This window comes from Arabidopsis lyrata (genome assembly GCF_000004255.2).
Source record: "Arabidopsis lyrata subsp. lyrata unplaced genomic scaffold ARALYscaffold_3, whole genome shotgun sequence".
In the NCBI taxonomy this organism is placed as follows: domain Eukaryota; kingdom Viridiplantae; phylum Streptophyta; class Magnoliopsida; order Brassicales; family Brassicaceae; genus Arabidopsis; species Arabidopsis lyrata.
Genome location: NW_003302553.1, coordinates 3,064,593 through 3,079,155, shown reverse-complemented (window position 1 = coordinate 3,079,155; position 14,563 = coordinate 3,064,593). Strand labels below are relative to the sequence as shown.

The 14,563-nt window shown below is 36.8% G+C and overlaps 4 protein-coding genes across 5 annotated transcripts; 3 read left to right on the top strand and 1 right to left on the bottom strand.

The window, feature by feature from the left end:
* Window positions 1-5: 5 nt before the first annotated feature.
* LOC9318589 (pentatricopeptide repeat-containing protein At3g07290, mitochondrial) lies at window positions 6-2,986 on the top strand. The gene has a single exon (XM_002884593.2). The coding sequence runs from the start codon at window positions 250-252 to the stop codon at window positions 2,842-2,844; it is 2,595 nt and encodes an 864-aa protein (XP_002884639.1). The 5' UTR covers window positions 6-249; the 3' UTR covers window positions 2,845-2,986.
* Window positions 2,987-3,663: 677 nt separating this feature from the next.
* LOC9318588 (myb-like protein X) lies at window positions 3,664-7,748 on the top strand. Of its 2 annotated transcripts, none has more exons than XM_021030864.1 (5): window positions 3,664-3,769; window positions 4,212-4,339; window positions 4,430-4,752; window positions 5,652-6,531; window positions 6,804-7,748. In XM_021030864.1, the coding sequence occupies exons 3-5, from the start codon at window positions 4,675-4,677 to the stop codon at window positions 7,286-7,288; spliced, it is 1,443 nt and encodes a 480-aa protein (XP_020886523.1). In that variant the 5' UTR covers window positions 3,664-3,769; window positions 4,212-4,339; window positions 4,430-4,674; the 3' UTR covers window positions 7,289-7,748. The 2 variants fall into 2 exon arrangements, with proteins under 2 accessions (XP_020886523.1, XP_002884638.1); XM_002884592.2 differs by lacking the exon at window positions 3,664-3,769 and adding an exon at window positions 3,848-4,037.
* On the top strand, window positions 7,295-7,748 carry LOC110229857 (the record flags this gene model as incomplete). Its single annotated transcript, XM_021030910.1, is given in 4 exon segments — window positions 7,295-7,340; window positions 7,343-7,381; window positions 7,384-7,436; window positions 7,439-7,748. Coding segments are annotated over 4 exon segments (234 nt in total), but the record flags the coding sequence as incomplete, so codon positions are not given.
* A 176-nt stretch (window positions 7,749-7,924) lies between these two features.
* Window positions 7,925-11,462, bottom strand: LOC9318587 (GTP cyclohydrolase 1). Its single transcript, XM_021030865.1, has 3 exons — window positions 11,273-11,462; window positions 9,468-9,668; window positions 7,925-9,293 (listed from the first exon to the last, which is right to left on the bottom strand). The coding sequence occupies exons 1-3, from the start codon at window positions 11,313-11,315 to the stop codon at window positions 8,107-8,109; spliced, it is 1,431 nt and encodes a 476-aa protein (XP_020886524.1). The 5' UTR covers window positions 11,316-11,462; the 3' UTR covers window positions 7,925-8,106.
* Between the last annotated feature and the right edge of the window lie 3,101 nt (window positions 11,463-14,563).

The following is a 14,563-nucleotide window of genomic DNA, read 5'->3' as shown; positions in this document are numbered from 1 at the left end:
AAAAAAAACATGGAAATATTGAAAACCAAAAATTCATAAGTATGAGATGAAGCATTGGTTCGGTGCGGTTCAATTTCAATTAGCCATAACCGGAACACTATATCGTCTCCGTGAGAATCGAGATTCAGACAGACAACACCTGCAAAAACCCCCATTGTTCTTCATTCAATAGCCAGAGCGATAAAACCCTAAACCCACTAGTTAAAGTAATCACTTTTATTGTTTCTCTCCGGCTCCTTCAATCTGTGTATGCTGATACATATCAGAATTCCTCGAAAGATCTTAGCTTTGAGGCGTCATGTTTTTCCGCCTTATAATGCGTTCTTCTCCGTCTCTTCTCGACCTTCTCAGTTTTCCTCGGACCAAGTGGCGGCTCACAATGTTGCATCTTTACTAAAAAGCCCCAATTGGGAGAAGAACAGTTCTCTTAAATCTCTAGTCTCTCACATGAGCCCAAATGTCGCTTCACAGGTCATTTCGCTTCAACGCAGTGACAATGACATTTGCGTTCGCTTTTTCATGTGGGTCTGCAAGCATTCGTCGTACTGTTTTGACCCAACTCAGAAAAATCAGCTTTTGAAACTGATTGTTTCTTCCGGATTGTTTCGAGTTGCGCATGATGTTATTGTTGCGTTGATCAGGGAATGTAGTAGATGCGAGAAAGAGATGTTGAAACTAATAAGTTGTTTTGATGAGCTGAGAGAGGTTTCTGGGTTCCGGTTAAATTACCCTTGTTACAGCTCTCTTTTGATGTCCTTGGCTAAACTTGATTTAGGATTTTTAGCTTACGTGACTTACAGAAGAATGGAAGCTGACGGATTTGTTGTTGGTATGATTGATTATAGAACCATTGTCAATGCTCTGTGTAAGAATGGATACACGGAAGCCGCTGAGATGTTCATGTGTAAGATTCTTAAAGTTGGGTTTCTGTTAGATTCCCATATAGTCACTTCTCTGTTGCTGGGTTTTTGCCGTGGATTGAACCTTAGAGATGCACTCAAGGTGTTTGATTTAATGTCTAGGGAGGGAACTTGTGCACCAAACTCTGTTAGTTACTCCATTTTGATTCACGGGTTGTGTGAAGTAGGGAGACTTGAAGAAGCCTTTGGCTTAAAAGATCAAATGGGTGAGAAAGGTTGCCAACCAAGCACACGTACATATACTGTGCTTATTAAAGCCTTGTGCGATAGAGGTTTGATTGATAAAGCTTTTAACTTGTTTGATGAGATGATTGCTAGAGGGTGCAAACCAAACGTTCACACTTACACCGTTTTGATTGATGGGTTATGTAGAGACGGAAAGATTGAAGAGGCTAATGGGGTTTGTCGAAAGATGGTTAAAGACGGGATATTTCCCAGTGTAATAACTTACAATGCGTTGATAAATGGCTACTGCAAAGATGGACGGGTTGTTCCCGCTTTTGAGCTTCTTACTGTAATGGAGAAGAGGGCTTGCAAACCAAATGTAAGAACTTTTAACGAGCTTATGGAAGGGTTGTGTAGAGTTGGGAAACCGTACAAGGCCGTGCACCTTTTGAAGAGAATGCTGGACAATGGCCTGTCACCTGACATTGTGAGCTATAATGTTTTGATCGATGGGCTTTGTAGAGAAGGCCATATGAATGTGGCGTACAAGCTACTTACCTCGATGAACTCCTTTGACCTTGAGCCTGATTGTCTTACATTCACCGCTATAATAAATGCTTTCTGCAAACAAGGGAAGGCTGACGTTGCTAGCGCATTCTTAGGTTTGATGCTTAGAAAAGGAATAAGCCTAGATGAAGTAACAGGTACAACTCTTATTGATGGTGTCTGCAATGTCGGTAAAACCCGTGACGCATTGTTTATCCTGGAGACGTTGGTTAAAATGAGAATGTTGACAACTCCTCACTCCCTGAACGTGATTCTTGATATGCTCAGTAAAGGTTGTAAACTGAAGGAGGAATTAGCAATGCTTGGGAAAATCAATAAGCTTGGTTTAGTTCCTTCTGTAGTGACTTACACAACATTGGTTGATGGGTTGATTCGATCAGGTGATATTAGCGGTTCCTTCAGGATGCTAGAACTGATGAAGTTAAGTGGTTGTTTGCCGAATGTCTATCCATACACAATCATCATCAATGGTCTTTGTCAATTTGGGAGAGTCGAGGAAGCAGAGAAGCTTCTTTCTGCTATGCAAGATTCAGGAGTTTCACCAAACCATGTTACTTATACCGTTATGGTGAAAGGATATGTCAATAATGGAAAACTAGACCGTGCTCTTGAAACAGTAAGAGCAATGGTTGAAAGAGGATATGAACTAAATGACCGTATCTATTCTTCTTTGTTACGGGGATTTGTCTTATCTCAAAAAGGTATTAGAGAAACCGATCCTGAATGTATCAAAGAACTCATATCTGTGGTAGAACAACTTGGTGGGTCTACCAGCGGGTTATGTATTTTCTTGGTCACACGGTTATGCAAAGAGGGAAGAACGGATGAGTCCAACGGTCTAGTCCAAACTATACTCAAGAGCGGTGTTTTTCTCGAGAAGGCCATCGACATCATCATGGAATCTTATTGCAGCAAGAAGAAACACACCAAGTGTGTGGAGCTGATAACACTTGTTCTCAAATCCGGGTTTGTCCCGAGTTTCAAATCTTTCTGCCTAGTGATTCAAGGTTTGAAGAAGGAAGGAGATACAGAGCGGGCGCGTGAGCTCGTAATGGAGCTTCTTACCTCGAATGGAGTTGTAGAGAAAAGTGGAGTGTTGCCTTATGTTGAGTGTCTCATGGAAACTGGTGATTGCAGTGAAGTCATAGATTTGGTGGATCAATTGCACAGCAGAGAAAGACCCACCTTCTAAAACTATTACTCTTTAAGATTTTGTATAGCTTTTTTTTTGCTTGTACGAAGAAGATAATCCTTTTGAATGTATAAGTGTGGATGAGAACCTCGTACAGTATATGTATATCAATCAATCGTGTGCTTGATTTTGTTGAATAGAAGAAAGTTTAGTACTTAGGATCCTAGTTGGGCTGGGCCTGGAAGATATTAAAAATAGACCCGCTTTTTGTAATCATTGGGCCGTTCGTTGGGGAATGAAGACAAGAAATGTATTTGGGGGGGCCGGTACTTGCTCCTCCTGTAAGAGAAGAGACGCTCTCAGGAGGAGAAGATCTTATTTCATGAAGAGAATAGCAGAGAGTGGCGTGCCAAAGGACGTAGTGGATGAGCTGGAAGAAGAGTGGTTTGCAATGGATGAGCTGGTTAAGTCATATATGGCGTTGGCAAAGCATAGCAGCTATTGTCGACCAAAGCGGTAAGTTGGACCGTAAGTTACAATATTCTTTTTGCAAAGCCTTGGAATGTATGTGGGAAGCCTTATTGGCCTCTCTAGGTTACCACCATTCTTCTTTTCTTTCTTTCGTCCATACGGAAGAGAAAAAGAAAATCCTCTCCCATTGACCATTGTGTTACCATTCTTCTTTCTTTCGGGTCAATGTGGATTAGTAAAACTCCATACGGAAGAGAAAAAGAAAATCCTCTCCCATTGACCATTGTGTTACCATTCTTCTTTCTTTCGGGTCAGCCCAAATGTTGAATTGCAATAAAATATAAATCCCATTTTGCGAAATTCAGACCAAAGTTTCAGTTTGATTGGCTGGGGTTTAGAGAGAGAGAGAGAGAGAATCTTCTTCTTCTCGTTGAAGAACAAATAAATAAAAGAGTAGCCCGTAAATATAAAAAAAGACACAGAAGAACATTACAGATATATACAGAAAGAGAAGGTATATATATACGCACCCATATGCCAACACATGGAGATTGAGAGAGAGAGAGAGAGAGAAGAGAAGATATTTCTCACTTTCTTCTTCGTTTGTATATCTTCTTCTTCTCTCTCTCATCTAGATTTCCAATCTCTCTCTCTTTCTTGTATATGATTTTCAATAAATAAAAATAACGGAAGCTGCGTTTTAAAGAACACCGTCGATTTCTATTTTTCCATTAGCTGAAAATAAAATAAAAAAACTCAGATTTTTGTCTTTCCCCACAAAGGTTTGAAATTTTGATCCGACGATACTTGAGCTAATTTACGTTATTAGTGCTATCTGGAGATTTCGTTTTTTTTTTTTAATTCTGTTACTTAACCTCTTCTTGCGTGTGCAATTGGTGCACTTACCAATTTCTCTTCTGGGCTGGTGATTTGGTTTGCGATTGTTTTTTTTTTAGGGTTTGATTGGATCGTGGCCCTGATAATTGCGGTCAAAAGAGTCTGTGGGATTGAAAATTGGAATAAGTGTTGTATCTGTTGATTCAATCGGAAAGAGGCCAACTTGTTGTCGGCTTCCGATAAAAAGGTGCTTTGAGCTGCTCATATATCTTTATGAACTCCAAAAGTTTTTAATTTGAGTTAGGAAATTTGAGAGATGATTTTGATTCTCTTGCAGGTTATCGACAAATCTTGAGGTTCTCTGAGGTGCAAAATTACTAATTTTATAGTGTATTTAGGATATTTAAAGTGAAAGTTGGGAGATGATAAAGAAAGTTTGGAGCTTGTAAGTGATTTTATTGATATGGTGGACTGGATCATAGATTCTGATCTGGTCAGGAGCTGGGATAAAGGAGCGAGAAAGTAACTTGAGTGGTTTAAAAGTATACCACTTTAACGTGTTTTGACGGATAAGTAGTGGTCATGTCTCGTTGCTTCCCATTTCCACCTCCAGGATATGACAAGAAGATTAGAACCGAGGCATCAGACTCTTTACTAAAGGTTCTACATTCTTTGAAAATCAATGATCTTTTCTGGTGTTTCTAAGCTTGTTTTTGTTGGAGAGTGACTAGAGTACTTAGGTAACACGTTTTGCCTCTAGGCTTTTTAGCAAATCATGACACTAGAGGTTCTGATAAATGGACGCATTTGTTGGTGCCTTTGTGTTGTTTTCTAGGAAATATTTACTGTTGGAGTTAGGGTCATAGAGACTGTTTCAGGATAAGTTTCTTTTATAAATGTAGCATTTCTGTTTAAGTTGGTGGAGTCTTAGATATTGTCACCCAAAACAATTATGTAGTGATAAGAGGAATTGATACCTGTAATGAGAATCATCAATGCTGATGGACTTAAACTACCTCATATGAGAGAACCATAAGTGCCCTTCCACTTGTTTTTCTTATGATTGTTTTAAGTACACAGCAAGCTTTGCAGGATCCTTGACTAACTTAGAATGCTGAGATGCTGACATATAATATTGAAGTGAATATGTGTTTCTGTGGCTGGTGGTTTTGTTGGATGTTATATAATTGTATTCCAATGATTACTGGCGTAAGGGGTTGTCTATATGACCTGAACCTTACTGTCAACTCCTTATTGAATTTGAGGGAATACTTTCCGAGGAGTAGTTGCTTGTGTAGCATCTTAAGATGCTGCAGGAAATGTAATTAGGAAGAGCAGTATAAGGAGCTTAAGAATTAGTATGTTGAGCTAAATATATCAGTCTAGCAACTTACTGGAGGTTGTCCGTCTTGAAAGTTTCTTCTCTGAAAACTTATTTAAGTTGACCCAAGAATTGACTCTTTTTTTGATAAAGGTTTGACCCAAGAATTGACAAGTGAAGGTAACTAATTCTTTGTATGCCTTTCTTCTAATCATCACTTATATAACTTAAACTGCAGGAAAAGCACAAGGAGAAGAAGCACAAGAAGGATAAAGAAAAGAAAGAAGGAAAGGAGAAAAAGGATAAAGAAAAAAGCAAAGATAAACATAAGGAACGGAAGGAGAAAAAAGAGAAACATAAAGATAGGAAAGACAAAGATCGAGATAAAGAAAAGAGTAGAACTTCGGAGGACAAAAAAACTGCTGTTGCTTTGCCGAACACTGGGGACAGAGAAAAACTTGTAACAAATACCTTGCAGAATAATGGGAACGGAGAGTCTAAGTTTATACAGGACCTGGCAAGAAGGATCAGAAATGAAGAAGCTACAGAAAGTCAAAGTACACGAAAGATTGATTTTCCTTGTGGAGTTACAGAGACTAACAATTCCTGCCCAGTTCCTCAAACCAATCATACGAAAGTTGACAAAAAGAGAAACAGTACCCATAAAAACTCTGCTATTTCAAAAGGGTCTGAAAGTGCGGTTCTCCGAGTATCATCTTGCATGGATCAGAAAGGAGCTGAGGTTAAATTTAAACCAGTGGAGAAAAATGATCAGGCAAAGAAAAGGGAACCACAAGAAAAGAATCACCGCAGGGAAAGTGTGACAAAGAGTGATAAGCCATTGGATAATGAAGGGATAAGGAAAAGTGAACCAAAAAACATAACAAATGTAAGTGGTAAAGAGAAGAAAGAGGAGAAAACTGAGATGATAAAGAAAAATGTTCAGGAGAAACCAAAGTTTGTAGAGGGAGAACCCAGATTAAAAGAGAGAGAACAAGACGTTGTGGGTACTAGGGATTTTAGAGAGCAGGAGTTTTCAAGGGCGGGCATCAAGAACCTTACTGCTGAGGGAATTCTTGGCAAACGAAAGGATCTTGAGACAAATGGATTCTTGTATGGTGAGTCCTTTCCTTGATCCAACTCTTTTTCAGTTGAGATAGATAATATATATGCCTTGTCGTCCAAAAAAAGAAAAAATTATATGTGATGTTCCTTATATCTTACTCTTGATAACTCATTATGTCTATATATATATATTAGTATATTCATTTTCACTCAGTGTTTATGAAAGGACTATTGGTTTTGTTTTTTGTGCTAAATATGAAATGGAAATGTGTTTTACTTATGTTAAAAGTCTATTAGCATGAGTTTCTTTAATTTTGTTATGCAGAGAATGGATCTAGGAAAAACAAGATACATAAGCCAGTTGTTTCTCCTATATCATCCGTGGAGAACGGAAGAAATTTTGGAGCATGCCAAACACATCCAAAGCTTGCTTCTGAGTTGCACGAAACAGTGTCTAATCCAGAGGTGAAAGAGCACAAGATTAATGGATTCATTTATTCTCAAGAACCCAAAAGCCATCCACCGGTTTCTGCAGTGAAAGTAAAAAAAAACGATGAAGCATCTGCAAAGAAGCGGCCTCATTCAGACTTAAAGTATTTGGATCAGATTTTGAACGTACCAAAAAGGGAGGAATTGCATGAGGTTGATGATGCTGAACAAGAATGGCTATTTGGTCAGTCAGGTAAATTCTTAAAAAAGCAAAGAGCAGATTCTGATACTTCACTGGTTGAGAATCCGCAAGTTTGGAACCAGGCTCTTGGAATAGAATCTGCTGATATTGTAGCTCTTCCCTATGTTGTTCCATTCTAGATTTGACTAGTGGTGTTCATTGATTTCAACACGAGAAAGGTCCACCCTCAGATCACATTGTTGTGACTCTTTGCTCGGTTAAGCATCCCAATGATGGTTGATGCACAATTGGAATGGGAGATGTTGCGGTATGACTGGTTGGCTTCATGAGATGAGAAAGGCTTCCTTAGTAGAACAATTCAAGTTAGTAAGGGCTGTGTAGGTTTTAGAGTAAAATCTTTTCGAGAGTGTGATTGTTGGAAATGAGATCTGCGGTAAGCATCTGATAGACTTTTGGTTCAGTTTTGATTCGGCTGTGTCATCATCAGAAGATGGATTTAGCATTAAGTTGTATATTAGAGAGGATATAGAGAATAGGGGAGAGATCTTATAAATTACCCACTAATACATTACAATTGTATCTACTTTGTTTCCCTTCTGGGTCGCAAGTATTCTTGGAATCCATACAAATCTTGATCTTCTCTCGTGTACTGATTACTTTGTCTTTATCCTTTTTGTCTTAGTGCCATTTTTGGAAAGAGAGACGTTTATATTGAAAGCTCTGGAAACATGACAGGATAGGGAAATGGCTAACAAAGTCCAATAGTAACAGTATGGCTAACAAAATCTATATATATTTTAAGAGAATGTCACACCTAACATAAAGATAGATATTCATTTTCCATGTCGAAACAAACGAAGCCATGAAGAAGAATCAAAAACCAAGAAATCATTGGTTTGCTTCGGAAGTTTAGAGACTTCCAAAGTGTTTATCATACAAGAAAAGAAAAAAGACAACCAGAAGCATAAAAAAGACAACAAATAGACATGAAACCATCTCAAAATGGAGAGCCTGAATCTGTCTTCAAGGCATTAGTTGTATGAATCTTGTCTAGAAACATGGCTCTTGCGGAATTGTCACTCGAAAACCGACCCAAAACTGCGATTGTTGCAGTGCTGCTTCCAAACTTCTCAATTCCTCTAGAGATCATACAAGTATGCCCAGCTTCCGCCACAACAATCACATCCCCGCCAACAAGAGGCGATAGCGTCTCAGCGATCTGTCGAGTCATCCTCTCTTGCACTTGAAGCTTGAACCCATAAAAGTGTACAATCGATTTCATGAGTGAACTTCCAATAGGATTGTGGTTGGATCCTTCAGCACAAAAGTAGCCAATATGAACAACTCCATAGAAAGGAAGCAAATGATGCTCACACATTGACCAGAAGGGCATGTTCAGTTCACAGTGCAGCCTTTTCTCTTTGACCTCGCCGTTGACTTTGGCAGAGTTAACGCCGTTTAGCTTCATCTCGAGGTTGGTTCTTTGGAAGTTCAACATCCATTTGAGGAATCGAGTTGGTGTAGCAATGAGTTCTTTCCTCAACGGATCTTCTCCCAGTGATTTCAGGATGGAAACAACAGCAGAAACCATTTCCGGGTCTTCTTCAGGTGAGAATTTAGACGAGCTTTTAACGCTCGGGCACCACTCTTCCACGGAGCTGCCATTTCTGCACAAAGCTTGCGTTTTTACACCTTTGAACATCAAGAAACTCCGAAATTCACCCCAAAGATTCGAGCTTTCATCCTCGAAAACTCCTGAGCCCGAGGAAACCAGTAGCTTCGCAAATCCACGGTGGCTCGACAAGTGCAGAGAGTCCAAGTCCAAACTCGGGAAGTGAATGTGAGAGCATTCGAGAACAACAGCGACTCCAGCCGGTTTGACCCAATGTTGGAGAGCTGAACAAATATCATCAGCCAAACGCTGAGGGTCTTGGAGCCGCTTGGCGAAAACATCAGTGACTCGAGAGAACTTGCTCAGTCCTAACACTCGTTGGCCCGATGGGACATAACCTATGTGACACCTCACATGAAAAGGAAGCAAGCAACATTCGCAGTAAGAGTAATGATCGAGATCTCTGACAACGACAAGTCCTCCCACTCCTCCTGCTTGCCCAACTCCTTCATCCAACCCTGCTTCTGGAAACAGAGCACTCTGTACATAGTCCTTCACCTTTAGCTTATAACCTGAGAAAACAAGCCACCAGATTGATACTTTCCTCATTATAACTTAAGGGAGATCATAACAACAGAAATTCAACCACAAATCAGTCAAGTAACAAGCTACTATAAGGAACATCAATAACCAAGAACAGAGTAACTTATAAGATGAAGAAAAGAGCAAGAGATTCATATGATTACCTCTGGTCCCTTCTCGAAGGGCCTTGGCGACACGGAAAGGAGTCTTTTTGATGCCTTCCCGATTGACATCCTCATGAAGAGCTTGCAAGAGAAGTTTGACAGCGTCTTGGATTGCTAAAGTCTCAGGTTGGAGCTCGAAAGCAAGGTCAATGCAGCCATTTTTCATTCCAATGTCAAGGTCCAGATTCAAATGTCCCTCATCTAAAGCGCCCATTGAGAAGCCACCAACCAGATCCGATCCACAAAGGGAAAGTACCCAAAAACAATAAAATCACAAAAATCAGCAAATAATCTCGATCCAAAGCTGGTTTCCAATCAATCCCCAAAACGAGAGAAGTTGGTGACTCGTTTGATGTAAGGAATAAAAATCGAAAATTTGAAGATGCCCACAAAAATTCACACCACAACGAATCTTCCCTTCCCAGGAAAACAAAAAAGAAAAGGTGAATTTTCCCGGAAAGCTGAGAAATTTGAGAAACAGGATAATACGAGGGTGGGAAGAAAGAAACGAAGGGTTCCCGTTGACCCAGGAATATGTGGATTCGTAAAATCGTTCATTTTATAATATGCATTAATTAAGGAGCTCTCGCGATATCGGAAAGCGTAATTTTCAGAGCATCTGCCAGTAAATAAATGTGTTTTTTTTTGCCTAATTAGTACAGTATTCAAAAGAAAGGTAAGGCGGCGAAGACTTTTCGAATTCACCAAACCTTTCAACTTGTTTTGTCCCATCCCTAATAATCTAGTGGAGTATTATTACCGACCAACCTAGTGGATTCTTTTCCCTTTTCACCTATTGGATTCCATGTGGGTTTAAATAATCTATTACCGTAGATGGAACAAAACTATCATAATCTCTAAACCAATTCTTTTTATGTATAATGCAATTTAAATCTCCAATATTGCAAGATTATGTTTAAAGACTCTACCTAACCAATCTACTGAAGTAGACTAGCTTTAGATCAGTCGTTGCTCTACTTTATTACTTTCTCCGTTCCTAAAAGATTGATGTTCTAGCTTTTGTTATTTGTTCCACAAAGATTGATTTTCTAGCTTTTTTCTTTATTTTTATTGATTTATAATAATAAATCGTAAACTTCAAGGCGTAATGATTGAAAATAATTAACTTTCTTAAATTACTATTGGTTGATAATTATTTTAAAATATGTAATATTAAAATTAATGTTCAAATGATTAAACAATGATTGAATTTTTAATATGCGTGAAAACTCTAAAACATCAAACTATTAGGAACAGAGGGAGTAGTATACTCTAACTGAAACAAACGATATTATATGTAAACAAAAGCAAAACAAAATTCCAGATTCAGCATTGATTAAGCAAAATCAGTGAATTTTCAAACTAACATTTTTTCAAAGTAATCAAAGAAACAAACTATTTGTATCATAAGTTTCTACTGTTATACGTTTACGAGTATATGGATAAGAAATCATTAGAGATTTCAATAAGTCTTAGTTTCAGGACAAAAAAAAAAGCTTTCTCTTGTTAGCTTGAGATGAATATTTTATTAGATCAAGTGGAAAACGTTGTCTTCCTCAAGCCCACCGAGAAAACCATAATGTAGGAAGAAAAAAGATTAACAGATTTTCAAACACATATGGAGATAATCCTCTCTTTGCAAAGCTATATATAATTGCAACATGGTTTGGAGAAGAAAAACTACCAAATCGATAGTGGAAGAGCATTGATACTGATTTTACATATAAATGCATTTTAATTTGTAAATATCAAATGTATAAAAAGATTGTGTAATATAATGAAGAAAGATAGGACCAGGAAAGTACCTTTGATATCCATGGCAGAAGAATGGTTTGTTATATTGTGCATTCTAGTTCTTTGGGTTTAAGTTGATATATATAGCCAAAGTATACAAAGTTCATAAGGAATGTGTTGAGAAAAAAAGGAAGAAGAGTTTATTTTGGTGAGAGCATTCATATGGAGACATGTAGACAGAAATAAGACTAAAATAATAATCAATATATATATATATATATATATATATATATATATAGCTATATAGAGACATAAAGACAGTATCTTAATATATCTACACCATTATCCACCTATACCATTTAATGATTAGATATCATTTACATAAAAGTAAGTTTAATGGTGTTTAATTTTTTTTTAGTGTGTATAAAAATTACTTTATCTTTGACAAATAAGAAAATATATTGTATTTTTATGCATCAACATAAATATTTGCATGTTATTTTATGATAATTTTTCATTTACATTCTAAAGAAATATAATAGTAATTAATTATTGAGTTAATTAGGTAGATAGAAGCAACTATGTTCAAAATGGTTAAAAATGTGTGATAAAATAATAATTAAAGGAGCCAGTTTTAGGCTAATTTTTATATATCCTTTTTATTTAATCAAATAAAATTGGAAATCTCGAGGTGATAAAGAAAAAAGAAAACAAAAGAATCTTATCAAAACCTACTTTATATACTAATTAAATTTGATGATAATCTTATTTTATAGCAAGGGTAATTCAGTCTGTAAACAAACTTCGATCTTGCAATCATTTTACGTTTGTGACTGCAGCAGAAGATTGAAAAAAAAACTTTACTCAATGATTGTAAAGCAGATGTATATATATTAACAAATTTTTTTTTTTTTCGTCTGAAAGATTTTTATAGCCATCAAGATAAAATACAAGGATGAAACACTAAGCCGATGGTTAACAAATAACCCCAGAAACTTAAGCAGACGATTAAAGAGATAATTTCGGAAGCAAAGCCTAAAGAAAAGGAAAACAACAAGGTAAAACAAGCCTTAGAAAAACATGAAAACAATTCCGAAATTGAAACAAAGAAGCAGTTCAATATAACCCGACATTTAACCACAACATCTCGTCAATCCCATTACCAAACAAAATAAAGGAAAAGCTTTACGACGAGCCACTCCGTAGGGGGTAAGGAACTTCCAACCAAACGGACAGCGGTACTACCTATTACGATGAAGACTACTACCTCACATAGACGAGTTCTAAGGAATCCATACCGGCAAGAGGGGGTCTAGACCAAAGACATCAATATCACACCAACACTCTCGGAAGCGGCGAAATCAAAGAATATGATTGTTTAACGCCTCGAAAGAAACCAACCAATGAACAGATGAGATTTTGGACCAGATCTTTAGAGTAGAGACAAGGAGAACCAAATCAATCCAGATCACACTCGAACAAGATAAACGGCAAGAGATCGAACCAGATAGAATCTAAAGCAACCACCACATCTGGTGAGAGGCTAAACGAGACGAAGGCTAAAACACAAAAGACCGGATCAAAAGGCGCTACTAGCAACTATATTAGATTTTTAGTGATGATTTATGAGTGTTTTTAGTTTTTTTTTTTTTAATTAGTTTTAATATTATTTATTGTTGTGTTTCTTTAAAGTGTGTGAAAATGTGACATTTAAAGACACTTTTACACTATGTTGCATGGAAACTCTCTTCGTGGTCCGTTTCCCGTTTCTGAAACGTTTTGGAAACGGAAACTCTTCGGAAACACGTTTCCTAAAAATCTATGTTTGGAAATATGATGGAAACTCACGCGACAAATTCTTTTTATTGACTTTGGAAACTTAATAAATAAAAATTAAAAATATTAAGATTTATAATACATATAACTAATTTTGGAAGATTCTGAGTTTTAAGATCTTTCTATCGACAAACTAGATTTGGAAACATCTGTATATGATCTATGATGAAACTAATAAAAATGAGAATGAAAATATTGGTCTAATTAAATATTTGAACTTGAATCTTTTAATCTTTATCTTTTAGAATTTTAGTTAACCTATTTAATATTAATGTTTTGGATTTGTATTGTTTAATTAAACCATTTTTATAGTTTTATGTTAATGTTATATATATATATACATATATTTTATATGTATGTGTATACGTTTCCAAATCCTTAATTTTAGAAAAAAATCGTTTCCCATTTCTGAAACATTTCGCTTCCAAGTTTCCGTTTCCATTTTCATACAACATAGCTTTTACACATTATAAAGACATCCATCAATAAATAACACTAAAATTAATTATAAAAAATTTAAACACACTTACAAAAAAAATGACCAATAGAAATGGTCTAAACACCAACTTTCGCACTCACGTTTATCATGCATCAGTCTTTTCTTTTCTTTTCCTTACTTTCTTTTTTTTGGACAAAGCATCAGTCTTTTTCTATTATTATAAAGGAAAAATTAAGAATGGTTTGCAGAAATAACCATTTTTCATAAAAAATTTAAGAATATAGTACTTTTGTGTACAAAATTAAGTAAATAACACTAGAGAGGGATGAAAAGTCAAATAACTCCTCGTTAATGCATGAGGACACGCGCGTGAAGAGGAGAGTGACGTGATCCTTCACACTCGCTTCGGTTTGTGGACACGCATGAAGAGAGAGAAGCGTGGCCTAGCGTGGTGGTGGTGGCTATGGTAACGGCAATAGCGTCGGTGGCGATGGTGACGACAACAACAGCGGTAGTGGACCACCAATTGGTGGTGGTGGCGGCGACTTCAGCTTCGTAAGCTTCATCATCATTAGTTTAGTGGTTTCAAATTCTTAATTTTATACTCATGGATCTCTAAAACTAACAATCCTCATAATTACTTTAGTGGAAAAGTGAAGATTATGGACACAATCTGGCAAATATGTTGTTAGTGGTGGTGAAATTGTGAGGTGAGTAACAGATTTGACCTTCTGGTGAGAGTTTCTGGTAAAACAAAAGAGAGCTGAAACCATGAACGTGAAATTGAGAGGCTTGTGCAATGTTTGTTTTTGTATGAGTGTGAAATTGAGTTTTGGTGTGCATTGGAGTATGGAGAGAGAAATGGACATGTATAGTATTGTGTTGTGTATATATATGCATCTGAAAAGAGAAAAGGGTAAAAGAGTCCGATTTACAATTTATACACGCAATATCACTTTTGTTTTTTTAGTTACTTACCTAATTTATAAAATTATGTGGGTTATTTTTCCAAATTTTCCAAAAATTAAAGAATCTGACCAAACTAAACAGTAATTAAATATCGAGGTTATGTTACGTTAACAATGAA